The sequence below is a fragment of the Entelurus aequoreus genome, linkage group LG28 (genome assembly GCF_033978785.1).
Source record: "Entelurus aequoreus isolate RoL-2023_Sb linkage group LG28, RoL_Eaeq_v1.1, whole genome shotgun sequence".
Lineage (NCBI taxonomy): Eukaryota > Metazoa > Chordata > Actinopteri > Syngnathiformes > Syngnathidae > Entelurus > Entelurus aequoreus.
The window spans coordinates 24,076,513-24,100,519 of NC_084758.1; the positions used below are offsets into that span (position 1 = coordinate 24,076,513).

Here is a 24,007-nt window from a genome sequence, read left to right on the forward strand (position 1 = left end):
CTTATAGACATGTGCTTGTCAGTCCCCTTTAGGTGTGTACCAAATTCCATCGGGATTCCACGAAACACCCATATGTTTTTTTAGTAGAGCGTGTGAGAAATTTCAAGTCAATCTGACTAGTAAAAGCTTCGCCATTCAGTTCATGCTCGTGTGCAACGATTAGATAGCACAAATTGTTTGTGATTGTGTTTCCGTACCAACTGCAACCCCTAAATGCACTGCGAACACCCTCTCTGCATTTGAAATGATAGACAATGACACCGTAAACCCTGTAGACCCGCTTGGCCATTAAAGCTGAATGCCGATTAATCATTGTCCTAACAGGTAATTACATAACGGCCCTAAAACAAGCGCCATCGGGCTAATTGAAGAACCCGATTTAAAAGAGGAGAAAGATTCTTATCAACAACCTAACGCGAAAGGTCCTGGTGAGAAAAGGCCGTGACTAATTCATGAGTATAGTAGAGCGGTCATTGGCTGTATCATAAGGCTCTCCAACACACCTTGCAAATTAACCTCAAGGCCAAGGGATTCAAACTGGCCTTTCTGATAGTGCATGGCGCAGGGGAAGACTTAACGAGCTAATGAAAATAGATTTGTGGCCAGAATTATCTTGCCGGTCCACTTAAGGGGATAGGACTTATTTTCCGAGTGATAAATTCACGTTAGTTCCGACTTTTGGCGACAGTTGTTCCAATGAGTTGATGCCCTTTTGAGTAGCGCCTAATAAGCCTGCACAAAAAATGTGAAAGCATGACTTTGCATTGCGATAAAGTAGGGATGTCCAAACTTTTTGATATGGGGGCCGACTGAATGAAAAGTAACACATACATACATACATATATATATATAGAATAGAATAGAATAGAGATTTATTTGTCATTATTACAGTGAACAGGTTCAAAGAACAACGAAATTGGAGCAGATCCCCTAAGGTGCATACACAATAATTTAGTAATATAAATGGTAAAAAAAAAAAAGATAAAAAAGAAGATGTGTATCTATATATATGTATATATCCACACACATGCATATATGCATACATATGCATATATATACATATAACATTATTGCACATTATAGTCCGAAAAAATAAAAAGACATGATACATGTCGGACATGACGGACACATTGTGCTCACTCAGGCCTGTTTAATGCTACCGGTATATGTATATATATATATATATATATATATATATATATATATATATATATATATATATATATATATATATATATATATATATATATATATATATATATATATATATATATATATATATATACACACCGTATTTTCCACATTATAAGGCGCACCGGATTATAAGGCGCACCTTCAATGAATGGCCTATTTCAAAACTTCGTTCATATATAAAGCGCACCGCATTATAAGGCGCATAGAATAGACGCTACAGTAGAGGCTGGGGTTACAATATGCATCCCGTAGATGCGAGACCCGTTGTGGCTCAATATTGGTCCATATATAAGGCGCAATGTGTTTGTCATTCTTGTTTGGTGTGGGTTCACTGTCAGCTTTTGAGAAAATTTGAGGTTTTTAGGTGCGCCTTATAGTGCGGAAAATACGGTATGTATATATATATGTATATATATATATATATATATATATATATATATATATATATATATATATATATATATATATATATATACACACACTACCATTCAAAAGTTTGGGGTCACATTGAAATGTCCTTATTTTTGAAGGAAAAGCACTGTACTTTTCAATGAAGATAACTTTAAACTAGTCTTAACGTTAAAGAAATACACTCTATACATTGCTAATGTGGTAAATGACTATTCTAGCTGCAAATGTCTGGTTTTTGGTGCAATATCTACATAAGTGTATAGAGGCCCATTTCCAGCAACTATCACTCCAGTGTTCTAATGGTACAATGTGTTTGTTCATTGGCTCAGAAGGCTAATTGATGATTAGAAAACCCTTGTGCAATCATGTTCACACATCTGAAAACAGTTTAGCTTGTTACAGAAGCTACAAAACTGACCTTCCTTTGAGCAGATTGAGTTTCTGGAGCATCACATTTGTGGGTTTAATTAAACGCTCAAAATGGCCATAAAAAGAGAACTTTCATCTGAAACGCGACAGTCTATTCTTGTTCTTAGAAATGAAGGCTATTCCACAAAATTGTTTGGGTGACCCCAAACTTTTGAACGGTAGTGTATATATATATATACATATATATATATATATATATATATACATTATATATATATATATATATATATACATTATATATATATATATATATATATATATATATATATATATATATATATATATATATATATATATATATATATATATATATGTGTATATATATATATATATATATATATATATATATATATATATATATATATACACACATATATATATATATATATATATATATATATACACATATATATATATATATATATATATATATATATATATATATATATATATACACATACATACATATATGTACATATTATATGAATATAATGGATGTATAATGCATATAATTGGATATTAAGAGTATAAGAAAGTTCGACTCCTACCTTGTTTGCTTCCGTGACAACCTCCTTAAAGTTTTGTAATCAATCAGAAATATCAATCAGTTAAAATGCGCCAGACATGAATAATATAATTTCTTATCATACTTTATAATGGACTTAAATGTGTGTCATTTTGAATTGTTTAGGGTGATTGGATGTTATTTGTAATATCCACAAAGTTCAGTGAGGAGGTTGGCTGTTGACAATTTGTGTTGGTTAGATTTCTGTTGGTTTTTTTTGCACCATGACTAAAGAAGGTTGTTTGCATTGGGGCATATAAGTAAATGCTCCGCATACTCCCACTCAGAGCATAATCAAAGGTCATTGACCTGAATTACCCATAATATCCACTACATGGCGACAAAACAACAGCATCAAATCAAGCAAAATTGTCAAACTACTAAACTGAATGCAAATCTCCTTGTGGGTTAAATTCCTCAATAAGTCATGTTCTCTCGCGGGCCAAGTTGAAGACCTCGGCGGGTCGTAATTGGCCATGGATTGGACAACCCTACAATAACGTGACCACAGAGAGGAAATGAACTCACTGTGGATATTCTCAGCAAAGACATCCTCCCAACAATACATCTTGATGAACTTTATGCAGCCCAGGATCTCGTTCATCAGCCTCACGCGCTGGTCGGTCACCACCACACACTTCTTGCGGAAATACGCCGTCAGCCTTGACGCTAGCATCTGTCCAGACAGGAAGATGGTGGGGTGTGGGGGTGCGGGTCGGAGGGGGCATGATGACAAGAGAAATAAGAGAGGAAATGAAAGCAGACGCAATTACATTAGCTTTGCTGCAGGCCCCTTCCTTTTGAGCGGATAAATAGCTTTCACATCAATACTGTAGCAGCCGTGGCTCGGGCTGAGTGCAATTTGGAGAGCAACTCAAAAGTGGACAACGAGATTGATAGCATGGATGAATTTTCCCTGATAATGACATCTTCAAACCATACGACCCAAACAGAAATGGCATTTTTAACTACAATGTACCATGGTGGGATAGAAGATGATGAAAATGGCCGATCCGACCAGAGCGGTGATACCCAGGAAGTACGTGGTGTAGATAAGTCCTACGATGCCCACCAGGGGGCCCCCGGCCAGCAGGCAGCCCGCTGAGACGGCCTCGTAGAGACGCTGGCCATCACTGGAGCAGATGTTGATCAGCTAGGGAAGAGATAGAAGCAACGGATGAGTCCACTGCAGTCCATAACAGCGAGCGTGACTCCGCCTACCTCGCCCGGACTGATGTCTTTGGTGTTGCGCAAGCGCAGGATCTTGTTGAAGGCAAACGTGAGAGTCGCCCCACGGAGGCGAGCTGCCGTGCGATAGTTGATGGCCCACATGAGCGCCAGACACCAGGAGCGCGTTAGCTCCATGACGAAGATGCCAGCGACCAAGCAGAGGCCGTATTGCACACAGCGCTCAGAGCTCTGGGAATATTCCAGAAGGGCCCGTACCAGGAGCGCCTAGGAACCGGAAGGCAGGAATGTATAGTAAAACTCATGACGACGAACAAAAAAACTAAAGTAGTTTGGACTTTGGAGGCATACAGTACCAGTCACTTGAATCCTAACTTTTGACTGGTACTGTACATTTCCAGAGAACCAACACAACACGATTGTGTCGGTTTGTGCGATGGTGAAATCGTCAGAGAAATGAGTCAGTCACTACCTTTCCATGCACCAAATTAGTCTGATTTCTCAAATAGTTGTATTTTTTGTATCATTTGTTCATACGCCGTGTGGGGCGCCCATTTCCTTTTAGCGCGGATAAATTCATTACTTTTCCGGTTGACTATGACGTCACACCAAAACAGCTTAGCTTTGTTGTACCTCATGTCTGCTGCAATAGGAGGGTCGCGGTCACATGACCTAGAGCAGTGGTTCTTAACATGGGTTCGATCGAACCCTAGGGGTTCGGTGAGTCGGCCTCAGGGGTTCGGCGGAGGTCAAGACACACCCGACTCATCGTGTAAATACAAACTTCTCCCTATCGGCGTATTACGGATACGGCAACAGCTGACTGGTTTGCAGGTGTGTAATTTGTTGTGAGTTTATGCACTGTGTTAGTTGTTGTTTGGGGCCGTATTTATCAAGCTTCTTAGAATTACTCCTAAGAAGTCTGCTAAGAGTTAACTTATGAGTAAAGAAATTCTTCGCTGAAAGCTGCCCTTAAAAGTTAGTTATCAAGCGTCTTACTCACACTTTCAGCGAAGTGTAGGACTGAATCTTAAGTGTCACACTCAGAGCTGAATTACGACATTACTATGTGTCGTAAACGGAATTTTAGGTGACGTCATTTCTGTGTCCATAGAAAAGACCAATCACGGAAGGGAATCGCTTGTCTAAGAATAAAGAAATATCTTAGAAATATTTAAGTGGACAATGGGAGTGTATATTTTGCCAATAAACTACAAAATAACACAAAACAAACAAACAATATTGGCAATGAATCAAAAATAAATGTTTCCTTTTTGTTGCACCTTTCCTGCTTCCTGCTCCCAGACCGTAGTCGAAGAGGGCAGGGGAGACACTTCTCCAGGGCCGATGTATGCTCGGGGCAACACCCTTCACTTTACCCGGCAGTGGGTCTCCACAGCGGACGACTTTAGAGTGAATGATGAGTCCGGCGATTAGTTGCAAATCTTGCTTTATTGATTGCTTGCACACAGCCAATCCAACACAAAACAAACTAGTCCCCGCCCGCACTCACGCTACCGCTCCCTCTCTTCTCTCGCCCACACACTCACTGACGTCACTCACCTCACATGCCGTCACCTATTAAAGGGCCACACACACACATACGCTACTCTCATAACATTTTCTTTCCAATTCATTAATTAGGCAACTAATTTGAAACTGGTGTGGGTGGCTCTATATATACTAGCCCACTGCAGCCACATGCAGAAAACAACATGGAATCGAAAATTATTAAATCTGTGACAAAAATAATATCCGCTCTGTCTAAACGATACCGTTTCATCAGCTGCTCGTCATCAAACAAAGCCAGGCCATCCTTCCGCTCCCTGAACGTTCACGCACGTCTCTCTCGCCTCAGTGCCATCCCCCGCTGGCAACTCCTAACCATTTAGGACACCTCTGAAGGTCTCTAAAATATCGTGGAGAGTAGGAGTGATTCTTAGACTTAAGAAAGTTGATGAATAGCTTTTATTCTTAAGTTTGAGAGTAGGACTACATTTTGCAAATTCTCAGGACTTAAGTGTAAAATGGCACTCTAAGACGCTTGATAAATACGGCCCCTGGTTTTCAATCGCATAATCCAAGTGTGTTAGTCCGGTTTCTCAAAAACCGAACACGATCGGTCTAAGGTGTTTCCATGGGTTGTAGGAAGCTTGTTTAGAGCCAAACTATTTGAGAAATCGGACTAATTTAGTGCACGGATTGTCTCAGAACTAGACTCTGGTAATGCTATTAGCAGAGCACAAGTGAACACATGACATGTCATGGCAATAAACACCTTTCAGTAGAGAACTGTTGTATGCTGACATAAAACTAGAGTTCAGTATTTGTACTGAATGTTGGTTAGGTATGTGCTGTTTAACGTTGGGGTTTTGCAGACCCGTGGGCAGCCGAAAAGCAAGCAGGACTACTCAGCAGAGCATCAAGGGAGAGGGGGATTTGGGTAGTACTCACAGGGCCGACGAAACCTGCCACCATTGTGAGGAGGAGGACGAAGATGGCCATCAGCGTTCGGGTCTGGCAGAACCTCCAAAAGACTCTTGTCAGGGATGCCCCCTCGCGCCCTCGTCTTTTCAATTCGTCGTGCCACAGCGATTCTAGCCTGGAACACACACATCATAACCACTCAGAATACAGCTGCTACAATTCCTGTTTTTTAACCAACATGCAGGATTCCAAACAACTATTTAGGAAGTGTGCACTCCTTGCTCAAAGTAAGTTGATATTGTTACTGATCTTAATTTATTCCATCCCTTGAGGCATTCTATATAACATACCATATATATATATACCAATATAACATTCATCCATAAACATGGACGCATGTGAAAAAGTGCAATATATTTATCTGTACAGTAATCTATTTATTTATTTATATATATTTTTATATATTTATATATATATTTATATATTATTTATATATATTTATTTATTTATATATGCACCTTATTGCTTTTTTATCCTGTACTACCATGAGCTTATGTAACGAAATTTCGTTCTTATCTGTGCTGTAAAGTTCAAATTTGAATGACAATAAAAAGGCAGTCTAAGTCTATATATACTATCAACCCTTAAGTCCCAAAACAGTGTCTTTCAAAAAATCCAAATAAAAATGCATCAAATATTTTCAACAACCATAGATCTAACCATAAAGATAAAAGTTTGGACTATTTATTATTATTATTATTACAAAGCTCTGCTTCTTCTTATTCCTTTTCGGACATGTTGTAATGAGAAATTGGATACAAAATGTACCATGCTGTGACTGTTTGAAATAAATCAAAACCATAACCATATGTTTTTATATATTTTTTTATGTTTCAATGCCTTTTTTTGTCAGAAGAACCAATGATTTTCTTTACTGTGAAAAACACAAACTATTCAAAGTGCAAAGTGGCATGTGTGGTATGAAGTTACGTAATATGGTCAGAACTGGATCAATGAATTGCTAATATTGAATTGGATGTATTTATATTTGTAGTTTATTAGGAAAAAAACTGGGTTTCTTTCATAGAAGGCTAATAAAAATATTACTTAGACTTGATAGTAAGTCAAATAAATACTTTTCAACAACTTTAGACACAACCATAGATATAATAAAGTTTTTTTGTTTTACATAATTATGGAATTTTACTATTAAAATCAGCCCCTATGGCAGAGGAGTCAAACGTACGGATCCGGAGCAGTTTTTAACCGGCCCGTGAGATGAGTTTGCTAAGCATACAAATTTGATACATTTTTTTTAAGGAAACTGCTGTTCTAAATGTGTCTACTAGATGTTGCAAAAGCAATTTTGTTTGGCAAGCAAACGGTTTATACCGGGGCCAAGCAAGAGGTGCACAGTAAAGCGTGGCTTCGGCTCTTCCCCCTCGACCCACATGAAACATAAAACCTGCCGTTTTACGTTTTCTGCTTCAAACACATCGTTCTTTGGGAGCCTCATTGTGTAACTAAACCCTCTTGAATAGTTTCTACCTCGGTTTCTTAGTTTGTTGTGTTATTCCAGATATTACATGGACATGACAAATGAGGTTTTTGATACCTACAAGAGTTTTTATCTAATTATTATTTATTGTGTTCAATCCCAGGCAGGCTGTAACTTAAAGTTTAATGGCTTTGTAGATACACTAAGACAAAGTCTAAGTTCATTGTGTTCTTCATTGTCTTTTTGAAACTGCATCAATAAGATAATAAGAGCATTATTTGTGATTTGTACATTCTCAGAATGGGATTGTTCCATTTTTTGGCCAAAGTAAACAAAGACAGCAATCTGAAGTTGTCTTTATATTTAAGTTATCATGCCAGGATTTTACCAGTCAGGCCCACTTGTGAATAAAGTTTTCCTCCATGTGGCCTTTGAGCTAAAATGAGTTTGACACTCCTAAAGTAAAGAGTATATGTATACATGTCATCTCACATTCTATCAACCTTGCAATAGAGCATGTCTATTCAACTGGCGGCCCGCCGAACATCACCCAAATAGGCCTGATAAAACCATTCAAAACAGGGTTGTTTATGTATGCAGTACTCCCGCCACCCCACAGGGGGCAACAGCGAAGCACTATTGACCCTGAAAAATTAATTCCAAAGTATGAATGTATTGAAATTGCTGACTTTGTGATGTCTTTTGTATTTGTGGTCATGTTGTTTTTTGGCTGTGGCAATCAAAACTGGTTAAATACATGTAGCGCTTAGTTTGACCAGCAGAGGGCGATAAAGCTACACGTTAGGTTTAATTGTTTTAAACCACATGTGTGCAATGTTTGCTGTGTGTATTACCACTAAACCTTCTATTTTATTTAAGTAACATACACAATGGACATTATTTAGGTGAAATACACAATGGACATTATACTTTTGTAATGTTGATATTTTCAGTTCTACAAACCTAAATAAAGTTAAAGTTAAAGTACCAATGATTGTCACACACACACACTAGGTGTGGCGAAATTATTCTCTGCATTTGACCCATCACCCTTGATCACTCCCTGGGAGCAGCGGTGGCCGCGCCCGGGAATAATTTTTGTTGATTTAACCCCCAATTCCAACCCTTGATGCTGAGTGCCAAGCAGGGAGGTAATGGGTCCCATTTTTATAGTCTTTGGTATGACTCGGCCGGGGTTTGAACTCAGAACCTACCGATCTCAGGGCGGTAAAGAAAGACGTATACAGTTAGGAAGAAAAATTATGCAAAAGAAGGAACATCAATCATCAACAAAACTTAGCTTCTGTTTCTTCATGCTGTTAACTATCTGTCTAGCTGCACACGCTGGAAGCGAGTAGCGAGGGTGTCATGTCTGTGATTATGTTTTGTTTTAGTCATGTTTGGATTTGGTTTTGGACTTTTTGTGCACTTTTATTTGTCACCATAGCAACCATTAGTTTCACCTGGTTCACATTGTCATGTCACGCACCTGTTTTCACTGATCATGTCACTATATAAGCTTTTCTGTTTCTGTTGTTCGTCCTGGCGACATCACATTCACTCCTGCCACTCTGTTCACGCTCATGATCCATGCTGTTCTTTTTCATGTCCTGTTCTGGTTCCAAGTAAGTTTTCTTTCTTCAAGCCTTAGTTTGCAAGTTTGTTTTATGTCCTAGTTCTGCCTTTGTGCTAGTGTTTTGTTTTCATAGTCGTTTTGTACCTCCGCTGTGAGCGCCTTTTGTTTATTCCTTTTTTATTGTTAAATAAACATGTATTTAAATTCACGCCTCGCACGCGCCAATTTTCCTTTGCCTTCTGGGAGAACCAACCACGCCAGGGACCCAGTCCTGACAGAGGGCATAATAATGAATTTATTGACAGTGCAGTGTGAAAGCTGATGTGTTTACTTTGTAAATAAGTAACCGCAGTCTCAAAGGAATAAAACCTGCGGAGGAACTTTCTAAAGAAACATCTAAATTTTGATGTACGGCCCCTGAGACTTTGGGCTCTTGAAACTGCAGCCCTCTTCCTTAGGTAGTTGAATAGCCCTGAAATAGAGGGTATTGTGGAATTAAACAATAAATCCAATCCTGGCCAGTTTTAAAACTGACCAACATATTGAGAGTAACAACAAGGCGGTGGTGCCTGGATGGTTAATGATGAGATTCAGCTACTAATGAAAATATTTGAATACATTAATTTCAGCTACTAATGAAAATATTCGACTAAACTAATCGACTTGTGTACAGAGAACGGCTAAGCAAAATCACTACATTCTGTGTTGTTTAATCTCTAGCAATTACCTACCGAGGCGCACTTAAAAATTCACCAGCACAATAGGGGCCACGCTTCGGTTAACAGGCAATCACAGAGACCCAAAATCACCGAAGAAAAATGACAGCAATTAGGGCTGTAATTAAAAAAGTTGACCTACTATTTCAGAAAATCAGCCTTTGGTGAATGACGCCGCGTGTAATTATACTTGGAGAGCTACAAGCTAACTTATTAAAGATGCGGCTAATGCACTTTTATTGCCGGATAATACTCCGTAAAGAGCGTGGAAAATCATGTTGGCCAGGTTACTAATGACTCTCCGGAGCAGCAGCAGCAGAAGCCGCTGCAGAGAGTCATTTACGCCCTTAACGACTTTATTAAAAACCAATCAAAAGACAGACAGAACATTAAACAGAGCTGACTCTTGTGCAGCCGGATAATTACTACTTGACGTCAAACGAGTGCAAAAGACTAAACATCAGCCGCACGGTGCCCAGCTTGGGAAATGATATGAAGACACAAAGACACAAAAACATGGGCAGAAGTTTCCCTCGCCCGGACGCGGGTCCGGAGCCTGGAACTGGGCCTAGAAGTGGGGCTCGATGGCGAGCGCCTGATGGCCGGACGTGGGTTCCCCCTCCAATGGGCTCACCCCTCATGGGAGGTGCCGTGGAGGTTGAGTGCAACATGAGCTGGGTGACAGCCGAAGGCAGGGACCTTGGCACTCTGATTCTCGGCTAGCTCTAGGGACGTGGAATCATCCCACACTTCTTTTTGTAAAGTAAATCTGTCCTGGAGATATTATTTCCAATGTGGCTTACAGGACAGGTAAAAGAAGGGCAGGGGGAAAAGAAGGAGTTCCAACTATCAAGGGATTGCACGACTCAGCCTTCCCGGTAAGGCCCAGTCAGCTACACCAGATAGCAGTGCCTCGGATTCAAGAGGAGCAGTGTGGTTTTGGTCCTGGTCGTGGAACTGTGGACCAGCCCTATAATCTCGGCAGAGTGCTTGAGCGTGCATGGGAGTTTGCCCAACCAGTCCGGTTCGTCGTGGTGAAGACGGAGCTGAGCCAAAAGACAAAGCTCTCAATCTACCGGTCGTTCTACGTTCCTACCCTCACCTATGGCCGTGATCTTTGGGTTGTGACCAACAGGACAAGATCACGGGCACAAGAAGCCGAAACAAGTTTCCTCCGTAGGGCGAAGCTCTCCCTTAGAGATAGGGACAGGTTCCACAAGACTGTTGGCCATGGATGAAGTGCTGGCTGTCCAGAGTCGGGACCCGGGGTGGACCGCTCGCCTGTGCATCGGTAGGGGACATCTCTGCGCTGCTGACCCGTCTCTGCTCGGGATGGTCTACTGCTGGCCCCACTATGGACTGGACTCTCACTATTATGTTAGATCCACTATGGACTGGACTTTCACAATATTATGCTAGACCCACTCGACGTCCATTGCATCCGGTCTCCCCTAGAGGTCTGCGGTCCTCTCCAAGTTTTCTCATAGTCATCCTTTGAGACACTTGTGATTTAGGGCTATATAAATAAACATTGTTTGATTGATTGATTGACTGTTGAAATTATGTAAAAAGGACAAATGCTTTGTTTTATACCTTTGGGGTTAATGGGGTCACTATTTAGATGGTTCTGGTTGAAGCTCAGAGTAAAGTCGCTGCTCCTTCACATCGTGAGGAGCCAGATGAGGTGGCTCGGGGATCTGTGAGAGGAAGACCTAGGATACGTTGGAGAGACTGTGTCTCCCAGCTGGACTGGGAAGGCCACAGGATCCCCTGGGAAGAGCTGGATAAGGTAGCTGGGGAGAGGGAAGTCTGGGCTTCTCTGCTTAGGCTGCTGCACCCGTGACACAACCACAGATAAGCGGAAAAAAACAACTAAATGCCTTCTTATTGTGCAGAAAATCTATAGTAAAACTTGAATCCAGCTGTGTCATTAAAAAAAGTACAACTTCCTGGTAGCAAATGTAAATGGCCCGACCAATATGCGCACAAGTGAAACTACATACAATAGCTGCCTCCATGGGAATTCGCCATTACTGCAGTTTAATCAGAATCCGACATCTTTTGTGTGAGACACTGGCTTCTCCTGTCTTTTAAAATGTCCAGTGTAATATTCTCGTGTACAATAAGTTGGGGAAGAGCACCATGACAACACAGTGAGATCCACACAGGGATGATTGGACAGAAATGTTCCCACCAGCCGACAGCCAGATTCAAGCTGATGTTTTGAGAGGCGCTTTGGCTCAGACGCCGCGTTGAAGATTCGCACCTCGCTGGGCACCGGCAAGTGTCAACTCTCCCAGGGTGATTTTTTCTTTTTTTCTTTTTCATCTTCACACTATCCTCTCTGATGCTGTGCATCTGGGTTGCATAACTGTTCCAGCTATGGAAACACAAACTAAATCCCTCTGTGCTCCTGCATACCTTTGGCCTACCAGCCCTGACGAGCCGATAGCGCTCACTGGATGCATCATTAAGTACGCTGTATACAAACAGCTTCCTTTATAAAGATAATACCAACCAGTTTTATATGATACTGTCAGAGTGATGAATTACTGGTACTTATAGTCTGTACACTAATGAACTCATTGAAATGCACATTTTTACCTTCAAAAATAAAAACCCCGTTTCCATGAGTTGGGAAATTGTGTTAGATGTAAATATAAACGGAATACAATGATTTGCAAATCCTTTTCAACCCATATTCAATTGAATGCACTACAAAGATAAGATATTTGATGTTCAAGCTCATAAACTTTATTTTTTTTTTGCAAATAATAATTAACTTAGAATTTCATGGCTGCAACACGTGCCATAGGAGTTTGGAAAGGGCATGTTCACCACTGTGTTACATGGCCTTTCCTTTTAACACTCAGTAAAAGTTTGGGAACTGAGGAGACACATTTTTTAAGCTTCTCAGGTGGAATTCTTTCCCATTCTTGCTTGATGTACAGCTTAAGGCTTAAGTTGTTCAACAGTCCGGGGGTCTCCGTTGTGGTATTTTAGGCTTCATAATGCACCACACATTTTCAATGGGAGACAGGTCTGGACTACAGGCAGGCCAGTCTAGTACCCGCACTCTTTTACTATGAAGCCACGTTGATGTAACACGTGGCTTGGCATTGTCTTGCTGAAATAAGCAGGGGCGTCCATGGTAACGTTGCTTGGATGGCAACATATGTTGCTCCAAAACCTGTATGTACCTTTCAGCATTAATGGTGCCTTCACAGATGTGTAAGTTACCCATGTCTTGGGCACTAATACACCCCCATACCATCACACATGCTGGCTTTTCAACTTTGCGCCTATAACAATCCGGATGGTTCTTTTCCTCTTTGGTCCGGAGGACACGACGTCCACAGTTTCCAAAAACAATTTGAAATGTGGACTCGTCAGACCACAGAACACTTTTCCACTTTGTATCAGTCCATCTTAGATGAGCTCAGGCCCAGCGAAGCCGACTGCGTTTCTGGGTGTTGTTGATAAACGGTTTTCGCCTTGCATAGGAGACTTTTAACTTGCACTTACAGATGTAGCGACCAACTGTAGTTACTGACAGTGGGTTTCTGAAGTGTTCCTGAGCCCATGTGGTGATATCCTTTACACACTGATGTCGCTTGTTGATGCAGTACAGCCTGAGGGATCGAAGGTCACAGGCTTAGCTGCTTACGTGCAGTGATTTCTCCAGATTCTCTGAACCCTTTGATGATATTACGGAGCGTAGATAGTGAAATCCCTAAATTCCTTGCAATAGCTGGTTGAGAAAGGTTTTTCTTAAACTGTTCAACAATTTGCTCACGCATTTGTTGACAAAGTGGTGACCCTCGCCCCATCCTTGTTTGTGAATGACTGAGCATTTCATGGAATCTACTTTTATACCCAATCATGGCACCCACCTGTTCCCAATTTGCCTGTTCACCTGTGGGATGTTCCAAATAAGTGTTTGATGAGCATTCCTCAACTTTATCAGTATTTATTGCCACCTTTCCCAACTTCTTTGTCATGTGTTGCTGGCATCAAATTCAAAAGTTAATGATTATTTGCAAAAAAAAAAATGTTTATCAGTTCGAACATCAAATATGTTGTCTTTGTAGCATATTCAACTGAATATGGGTTGAAAATGATTTGCAAATCATTGTATTCCGTTTATATTGACATCTAACACAATTTCCCAACTCATATGGAAACGGGGTTTGTACATCATTAGGATACTTTCTCTCAGTAAAAAACTTAATATGAATATTTTAAAACATAATATTATAATACAATATAAATACATTAGGGCTGTCAAAAATAACGATTTAAATCTTGTGATTAATTGCAAAATATATCCCATTAATCACAGGTATACGCAGATTAGTCACACAATATATTTTGAGGGTACATGCTCCTTTACCTTAACCGCGGGTGGTTACCTGAAAGGTGGCACAGGTTGTTATATGGACAGGGATGAGGCCATGCATACAACAGTGCAAAGATTAGTGAGATGGCTTGGACTGCTGTGCACGCTGATAAATTTCTCTCCAAAATACACCCTGTGTCAGGCTTGTCACTGACAGTTTGGTTGGGTTTTAGTTTTTCCTCTGTGTTTGTTTTATTTCCTGTCAGCGCTCTTATTTTTGTTCAGTTTCCTGCTTGTCCACCTGAGCGCTGTTTCCCCTCAGCTGCGGCTGATTGGCACCTGGCCCCACCTGGTGTCAATCAGCCGGTTGCTATTTAGACCTGCCCTGCCCTCCAGTCAGTGCTGGAATATTGTGAGCTGTAGCTGTATGCTGTGGACTGTTTGCTAGTGATGGGTTGATGAGGCGTCATGAAGCGTTTCGACACATTGCAAAACTGTATTGATACTGTGTCGATACTGTGTCACTAAATACTGACATCTGCTGGACATTAAAGGCCTACTGAAACCCACTACTACCGACCACGCAGTCTGATAGTTTATATATCAATGATGAAATCTTAACATTGCAACACATGCCAATACGGCCGGGTTAACTTATGAAGTGAAATTTTAAATTTCCTGCGAAACTTCCGGTTGAAAACGTCTATGTATGATGACGTATGCGCGTGACGTCAATCGTTGAAACGGAAGTATTCGGACACCATTGTATCCAATACAAAAAGCTGTTTTCATCGCAAAATTCCACAGTATTCTGGACATCTGTGTTGGTGAATCTTTTGCAATTTGTTTAATGAACAATGAAGACTGCAAAGAAGAAAGCTGTAGGTGGGATCGGTGTATTAGCGGCTGGCTGCAGCAACACAACCAGGAGGACTTTGACTTGGATAGCAGACGCGCTATCCGACGCTAGCCGCCGACCGCATCGATGATCGGGTGAAGTCCTTCGTCGCTCCGTCGATCGCTGGAACGCAGGTGAGCACGGGTGTTGATGAGCAGATGAGGGCTGGCTGGCGTAGGTGGATAGCTCATGTTTTTAGCATAGCTCTGTGAGGTCCCGTAGCTAAGTTAGCTTCAATGGCGTCGTTAGCAACAGCATTGCTAAGCTTCGCCAGGCTGGAAAGCATTAACCGTGTATTTACAGGTCCATGGTTTAATAGTATTGTTGATTTTCTGTCTATCCTTCCAGTCAGGGGTTTATTTCTTTTGTTTCTATCTGCAGTTAAGCCCGATGCTATCACGTTAGCTCCGTAGCTAAAGTGCTTCTCCGATGTATTGTCGTGGAGATAAAAGTCACTATGAATGTCCATTTCGCGTTCTCGACTCTCATTTTCAAGAGGATATAGTATCCGAGGTGGTTTAAAACACAAATCTGTGATCCACAATAGAAAAAGGAGAAAGTGTGGAATCCAATGAACCCTTGTACCTACGTTACGGTCAGAGCGAAAAAAGATACGCCCTGCACTGCACTGTAGTCCTTCACTCTCACTTTCCTCATCCACGAGTCTTTCATCCCCGCTCAAATTAATGGGGTAATCGTCGCTTTCTCGGTCCGAATCTCTCTCGCTGCATTGTAAACAATGGGAAAATGTGAGGAGTCCTTCCTCCGGTGACGTTACGCTACTTCCGATATAGGCAAGGCTTTTTTTATCAGCGACCAAAAGTTGCGAACTTTATCGTTGTTGTTCTCTACTAAATCCTTTCAGCGAAAATATGGCAATATCGCAAAATGATCAAGTATGACACATAGAATGGATCTGCTATCCCCGTTTAAATTTTAAAAAATTCATTTCAGTAGGCCTTTAATGTGATTTTTTAAAATATAATTTGACAGCAACTATACAATACATAATTGTAATATATACATAATAAAAAATAATAAGCATAACTGTTGTGATTAAATTATTTAATGAAACCTTATTTGTGAGAAAACAAATTAATAGACCAATATGATGAAAAAGTACGATAAATATTTGTATTCATTTGTTTAGTTTTTATCAATGTGAAAATATTCATCGTTTAGATTGAAAATGTGTATTTTTACATTAATCAAAGTATTAGGATGGCCCAATACTTCTTTCCTTTTCTGATAAAGGTTTACTAAAAATGCTAACACATCATGCTGAGTTGTCTCTATGATTTGATCACTCTCATGTTGCTAATCAATGTACCAAAACATTTTAATTCTATTTTTAGCACTATAACACGGATCAACGACCACAATAATGAACACATATTTATATTATTTTGATTAGGGCTGCAACTAACAACTAATTTGATAATCGATTAATCTGTCGATTATTACTTTGATTAATCGATTAATAATCGGATAAAAGAGACAAACTACTTATCTATCCTTTCCAGTATTGTATTGAAAAAAAAACAGCATACTGGCACCATACTTATTTTGATTATTGTTTCTCAGCTGTTTGTAAATGTTGCAGTTTATAAATAAAGGTTTATTTAAAAAAATAAAAATAAAAAAATAAAAAAAGTAGCCCCTCTCATTGCATAGATCCAACGAATCGATGACTAAATTAATCAGCAACTATTTTTATAATCGATTTTAATCGATTTAATCGATTAGTTGTTGCAGCCCTAATTTTGATGTTATTTTGATACAGCTCTGGTATACAGTCGCATCATCACCTCAGCTGTGCTGAGCGTGACCGGGTAATTCCTAAAATGCGATTTCTCCTCGTGTTTCTTAAGCAGTGCTTCACGGGCAATCTTCTCTCGTGGCCTACAGCCAAAGAGACAGCGAATGACAGTGGCAGGGGAGACGCAGTACATCACAAGCTGAGCAGTTAATGACATAACCGCCAAAGTCGGGGGCTGCTAACTCTCACTCTAATCTCTAATCTCTGTTATTCTTAGCCGGCCCGCCATCCTTGGACAACCCTGTGCCGCCGCTACACAAGGAACTGGATGTCCATCGATTAAATGTGCTGGTGTCAAACTCTGCAAGCAGAGAGCAAACATTGCGATGAGCACGCAGAGTGGGGATCTTTTCACTGTAAATTCCCACACAGCCTTGCACCTAAACTCTGCTCTGGCTGTACTGTCAATGTTTGAGCAGGTATCTCGTTCAAGGGTATGACCAGGAGAGCACGGGTGGGGGGGGGGGGTCCTACAAATATTTGTAGAAACATGGCAAAAAAATCTCGCTGAGCGAACAGTGTGAGGCTAGAGTGGCATGGTGCAGATGACCAGTTCATCCCAGCATTGATACACTGGGAATGGAAACTAAATCCCCTTCACATCCAATGTTCCCTCTAAAGTGCACGCCTTCGCAATAAGGTGTCCTCCGCGCATGAAAATCCAAAATCTAACCCGAATGCTGAAGAAAATAAAGAATTGATTCAGTACCAATGCAACTCTAGTGGTCATAACGGATAAAACAATGACAATGTCTGCAGAGATGGAGGTGATCTGCATCAACAATCATTAAACTGAGCAAAACGGATTACTGTCGGCCGTACCACGCCAAAACAACAAAACTACTATCTTGCAAAACTGGTCACTTTGTCCCATATTCACACCAAAACTAACCAACTATATGTCATATTGAAAGCAACCGCACTCTCTCTTTCATTTGCACCAAGAGACGCACACACTTGGCTCAGCTGGTGACGCGTTCATGGCCACATAAACAGGCAGAAATTTCCAACAATATACATAAACTATAACTGCCAGGTCAATCAATCAATCAATCATTCAAACTACCGTATTTTCTGCAATATAAGGCGCACCGGATTATAAGGCGCACCTTCAATGAATGGCATATTTCAAAACTTTGTTCTTATATAAGGCGCACCGGATTATAAGGCGCACCTATGCAGCCATTAGATGGAGCTGCGCTAAAGGGAATGTCAACAAAACAGTCAGATAGGTCAGTAAAAACTTTATTAATAGATTACAAACCAGCGTTCTGACAACTCTGTTCACTCCCAAAATGAATAAACAGCAGTTTTATTATTTTCCCCGAGGTAAAGGCAGTGACGTGGTGTTTTGTTTATCTTTTAACAACAGCAAGGTGTAACAGTAGTGCAACATTTATATCACAGGGGAGGAGGGGAACTTTTCCCTGATTCAATAAACACGTAAAAAACGGTGATACTGCTACGGTAAATCAAACGTTAGTGCAATCACAATATAGTAACACTCGAAATAGTGCAGAGCAATAACAATATATCAATAACTCAACGTTGCTCAAACGTTAATGTCACACAACACAACACACAAAATAAACATGTAAAGCTCACGTTATGAAGTTATTCCTCATCCACGAAACCATCAAATTCTTCTTCTTCAGTGTCCGAATTAAACAGTTGGGCGGATACCCGAAGTCGTCATTAATGGAGTCAGTGTCGCTGCTGCTCTATTCCCGTGTTTTACTGCGTGACTGATCGTCTTAAGTTTAAACTCTGCGTCGTAAGCGTGTCTCTTAATAGGAGCCATTTTGGGGTCTTTACATAAACAAACAAATGGTAATCAAAACGACACGCCTCGTGCAGTCATATATCCCAGCATGCACCGCACGCTTCTTCTTCTTCTACGGGGGCGGCTGCTTACCGTAGAAGAAGATCATCTTCTTCTACGGGGGAAATTGAAGTTGGCGGCTGCTTACCGTAGAAGAAGAAGCGCTTCTTTTTCTACGGGGGAAAAAGAAGTTGGCGGCTGTTTACCGTAGTTGCGAGACCTAAACTTTATGAAAATGAAGTTTAGGTTTGTTGCGGCTCAATATTGGTCCATATATAAGGCGCACCGGATTATAAGGCGCACTGTCAGCTTTTGAGAAAATTGGAGGTTTTTAGGTGCACTTTATAGTGCGAAAAATACGGTATTTAAAAAGCGCTTTTCATACATAAAATAAATGCAACACAAAGTTATCACATACGCACGCACGGACACAAATACCAAACACAAACACAAACATACACACAAATGCAACTATATAAACAAATGAATGCATGGCTGAGTACAGAGGAGACAGGTGAGCAAACACTATCACAGGAACCATCTGCACCAGAACGCTGACACAAACCGCCCCCACAGCACGGTCAATAACACCTGAGGCAGATGGCTCCCTCTGAGGAACGTTAGAAAGTAAAAATAATAAAACTTGTAAAATAGTAAGAACCGTGAGTAGAGATAAAGGATAAAATACCACTAAGACATATGAAGATTAAAAAAATAAATAAAAAAGATAAATATAAAATGAATATACAGTAAATATATAATACATAAATAGAACTAAATAAAATATTGCATAAACAATAAGATACAAAGTAAAATGCAAATGACTTCAATAAAATAATTAATATTAGGTAAAAGCCAAAACAAAAAGGTGGGTCTTAAGCCTGCTCTTAAAAACATGAACGTTCTCTGCACACTAATGCGGTTCACACGTAGCCAATCAATGTCATTAACAGCGTGTTATGAGTGCGTTTTGCTGTTTTGTAAAGGTTAACAATATGATATTGGGACCAAAATTGAATGTGCTCAAAAAGTACTTATACACACACACTGCAATCTTTAGATTGATTTACCGTATTTTTTGGACTATAAGTTGCAGTTTTTTTCATAGTTTGGCCGGGGGTGCGACTTATACTCAGGAGCGACTTGTGTGAAATTATGAACACATTACCGTAAAATATCAAATAATATTATTTAGCTCATTCACGTAAGAGACTAGACGTATAAGATTTCATGGGATTTAGCGATTAGGAGTGACAGATTGTTTGGTAAACGTATAGCATGTTCTATATGTTATAGTTATTTGAATGACTCTTACCATAATATGTTACGTTAACATACCAGGCACGTTCTCAGTTGGTTATTTATGCCTCATATAACGTACACTTATTCAGCCTGTTGTTCTTTATTTATTTTAAATTACCTTTCAAATGTCTATTCTTGGTGTTGGGTTTTATCAAATAAATTTCCCCCAAAAATGCGACTTATGTTTTTTTCCTTCTTTATTATGCATTTTCGGCCGGTGCGACTTATACTCCGGTGCGACTTATACTCCGGTGCGACTTATACTCCGGTGCGACTTATAGTCCGAAAATTACGGTAAGTAACTAAAATAAATAAATAGACCCACTGTTAGAAAGCCCACTATTCTGCACGTCTTTTGTTTCTTATGCTTCACTGATACGAGTGTTCTGGCGGCCCTTGTGGTGTCCTACTCTGTTCATCGGTCCTTGAACGTACCGTCAAAACACCTCCATCTTGTATTCCTCTGAGTATAGAATGGTCACTCTACTCCAGTGGTTCTCACAATGTTTTCATTAAGTACCACCTGAGAAAAAAAACTTGGATCTCCAAATACCATTATAATGACCCACATTAAAATAAAGTCGCACAGTAGGCCTACGTTTTCATTAAAAACAAGGCAGAGGTTTTATTTAACAAGTATACTTAATATTTTTGGCCACTGTAACATTACACACAGTTTTAATATAGGAAAAGAAACCACTGTACTTTTATCAAGTGATTCTTTGGCCAACTACTAGACGGAGCCCGGGTACCACTTGTGGTACATGTACCACAGTTTGAGAATCGCCGCTCTACTCTAAGAAAGCACAGCTTGTAGGTTCAATGTGCACAATTGATTCTCTTAGTTGCTCAGACTGCAATGTGTTTATACAATCTTATACTATGGTATGTCATTTCTCAATGGTGAAAGTTGTTTTGTTTGCATGTTAGCATTTAAGCTAGTGAGTTTATCAAAGTGTGACCATAAATCATGGTTTTTCGATCATTGCAATTTAAAACGGTAATACTAACCCTCGAGTTTTACCGCGGTTATCATTAATACAGTTCATCGTTACAGTCCTATTACCTTGGTTAGCAAACATTGTATCATGTGTTTTATTATAGAAATTAAACGTGGATATACTCAAGAGTAGTCGGTTTACAGCTTGTATGGCAGTATAGATTCACTGTCCACAGAAAATGAGTTATTACTAGGGGTGTAACGGAACACAAAAATTTCGTTTCGGTACGTACCTCGGTTTAGAGGTCACGGTTCGGTTCATTTTCGGTACAGTAGGAAAACAACAAAATATAAATTTTTGAGTTATTTATTCACCAAATTTGCAAAATCTTCCACCAAAAATATTTTTCTTAGTGGAATATTTGATGTGAAGTAATCGGAACCTTGGATAGGTCAATAATTCATAATAACATTGATAGTGATTCAATATTATGTTTAGACAAGACAGTGTGAAAAAAAAAAAATACAGCTTTGTTTTATTAGTCAACATTGCAAATTTTTCTAAATGACATTTAACCATTAAGCTTTTTTATTTCACTTTTGTTATGTTTTTGTTTATTTTAATAGTATTTTTAGAATATGCCGTGGGCCTTTAAAACATTACCCCACTTTTGACACCCCTGCTATAGATAATAAAAAATTAAACCTGATAAATCTATGGATAAAAAGCAGAGCCTGGCGACGCATGCGCGTTTATCATAACTCTCTCGCTCTCTCTGTCTCTGCCCCTCCCTCACCAATGCTGCTGCGCGCACAATTTGTTTTGTTCTTAACCCCTTCTTAACCCTGAACGTACATTGAAAATACACGCATCCCTAACTCAAAATGCCGGACATTTGAGGCATTTAAGAAACTCCGCCCTGACAGCTCCGCAAAAGAGGACATGTCCGGTGAAAAGAGGACGTATGGTCAGTCTATCGTAGCCCGTTAGCTGCTAGAATGCCGTGTAAATTTCCCGCGAAACTTCCGGTTGAAAACGTCTATGTATGATGACGTATGCACGTGACGTCAATCGTTGAAACGGAAGTATTCGGACCCATTGGATCCAATACAAAAATCTCTGTTTTCATTGCTAAATTCCACAGTATTCTGGACATCTGTGTTGGTGAATCTTTTGTAATTTGTTCAATTAACAATGGAGACTGCAAAGAAGAAAGCTGTAGGTGGGATCGGTGTATTAGCGGCTGGCTGCAGCAACACAACCAGGAGGACTTTGAGACGGATAGCAGACGCCCTACCGTGAGTACAGGTTTGGCTTCCAAACATTTGAACGCTTGCCCGTACGTACGTGGCGCTATGTGCATGTCACGTACGTAACTTTGGGGAAATATATGTTTCTTGCCGACTCTGATCGTCGAAAGCTACAACGCCCGCCGCCGCGCCGCTGTCCTCACCTTGACTTCCTCCGTCTCCGGGCCGCCGACCGCATTGATGATCGGGTGAGGTCCTTCGTCGTGCCGTCGATCACTGGAACGCAGGTGAGCACGGGTCGTGATGAGCAGATGAGAGCTGGCGTCGGTGGAGAGCTAATGTTTTTAGCATAGCTCTGTCGAGGTCCCGTAGGTAAGTTAGCTTCAATGGCGTCGTTAGCAACAGCATTGCTAGGCTTCGCCAGGCGGTACAGCATTAACCAGGGTTTAATAGTAATAGTAGTATTGTTGATCTTCTGTCTTATCCTTCCAGTCAGGGGCTTATTTCTTTTGTTTCTATCTGCATTTAAGCACGATGCTATCACGTTAGCTCCGTAGCTAAAGTGCTTCGCCGATGTATTGTCGTGGAGATAAAAGTCACTGTGAATGTCCATTTCGCGTTCTCGACTCTCATTTTCAAGAGGATATAGTATCCGAGGTGGTTTAAAATAGAAATCCGTGATACACAATAAAAAAAGGAGAGAATGTAAAATGAGCCCTTTTACCTAAGTTACGGTCAGAGCAAAAAAAGATACGTCCTGCACTGCACTCTAATCCTTCACTCTCACGTCCTCATCCACGAATCTTTCATCCTGGCTCAAATTAATGGGGTAATCGTCGCTTTCTCGGTCCAAATCGCTCTTGCTGCTGGTGTAAACAATGTGCAAAGGTGAGGAGGGCTTCAACCTGTGACGTCACGCTACTTCCGGTACAGGCAAGGCTTTTTTATCAGCGACCAAAACTTTATCGTTGATGTTCTCTACTAAATCCTTTCAGCAAAAATATGGCAATATCGCGAAATGATCAAGTATGACACATAGAATGGATCTGCTATCCCCGTTTAAATAAGAAAATTTCATTTCAGTAGGCCTTTAAAGTACCATTTTGAAATTCAAAAAACGTCATTGTAATTATTGCAATACTGTATATATTTGGTGAAAAGAGATTGGAGTGAGGTTCCCCACGCTGGCAAAGTTAGCATGTCCATGCCCGTACATGCCTTCAGCTTTGAGGTGAGTGTCACATTTTCATTTTGTACACCCCCCCAACACATTTCTGCTTGTTATTTTTCACAATCACCAATCTAATTAAATCCCCATATATTCGGAGCTATGTAACTTTTTACAGTGCTTTGAGTTCTCCTGAGGACTATTTTGGCCCCACCACACCCGTGACGCCTTTCGAGCCTCCCGCAATACACACTTCTCAGCTCACCTTTGGCAGTTGACTTCAGAGGCTTCGTGGCAGGAGAGCCCCCACACGTCGTCTATGGACAAGCTGGACGTCTTGTAGGCTTTCAGGGCCAGCGGCGTGAGCCAGTGCAGAGTCATAAAAGAGAAGAGCCCGGAGTTATCGACAGGGTGCTGGTTCCTGGAAGAGAGAGACATTGTCAGTGAGTGGACCCGACCTGAGA

General features: G+C 40.5%; 1 protein-coding gene across 2 annotated transcripts in view; it reads right to left on the reverse strand.

Moving 5' to 3' along the window:
- Nucleotides 1-24,007, reverse strand: part of wu:fb13g09 (ATP-binding cassette sub-family C member 5) — a 104,788-nt gene that overhangs the window by 59,821 nt on the left and 20,960 nt on the right. For both annotated transcript variants that reach the window (XM_062039843.1, XM_062039844.1), the window contains 5 exons: nt 23,809-23,964; nt 6,242-6,389; nt 3,821-4,054; nt 3,579-3,752; nt 3,128-3,275 (listed from right to left, as the gene is read on the reverse strand). In XM_062039843.1, coding sequence (XP_061895827.1) covers nt 3,128-3,275; nt 3,579-3,752; nt 3,821-4,054; nt 6,242-6,389; nt 23,809-23,964 — 860 coding nt within the window. The remainder of the gene's footprint in view (nt 1-3,127; nt 3,276-3,578; nt 3,753-3,820; nt 4,055-6,241; nt 6,390-23,808; nt 23,965-24,007) is intronic.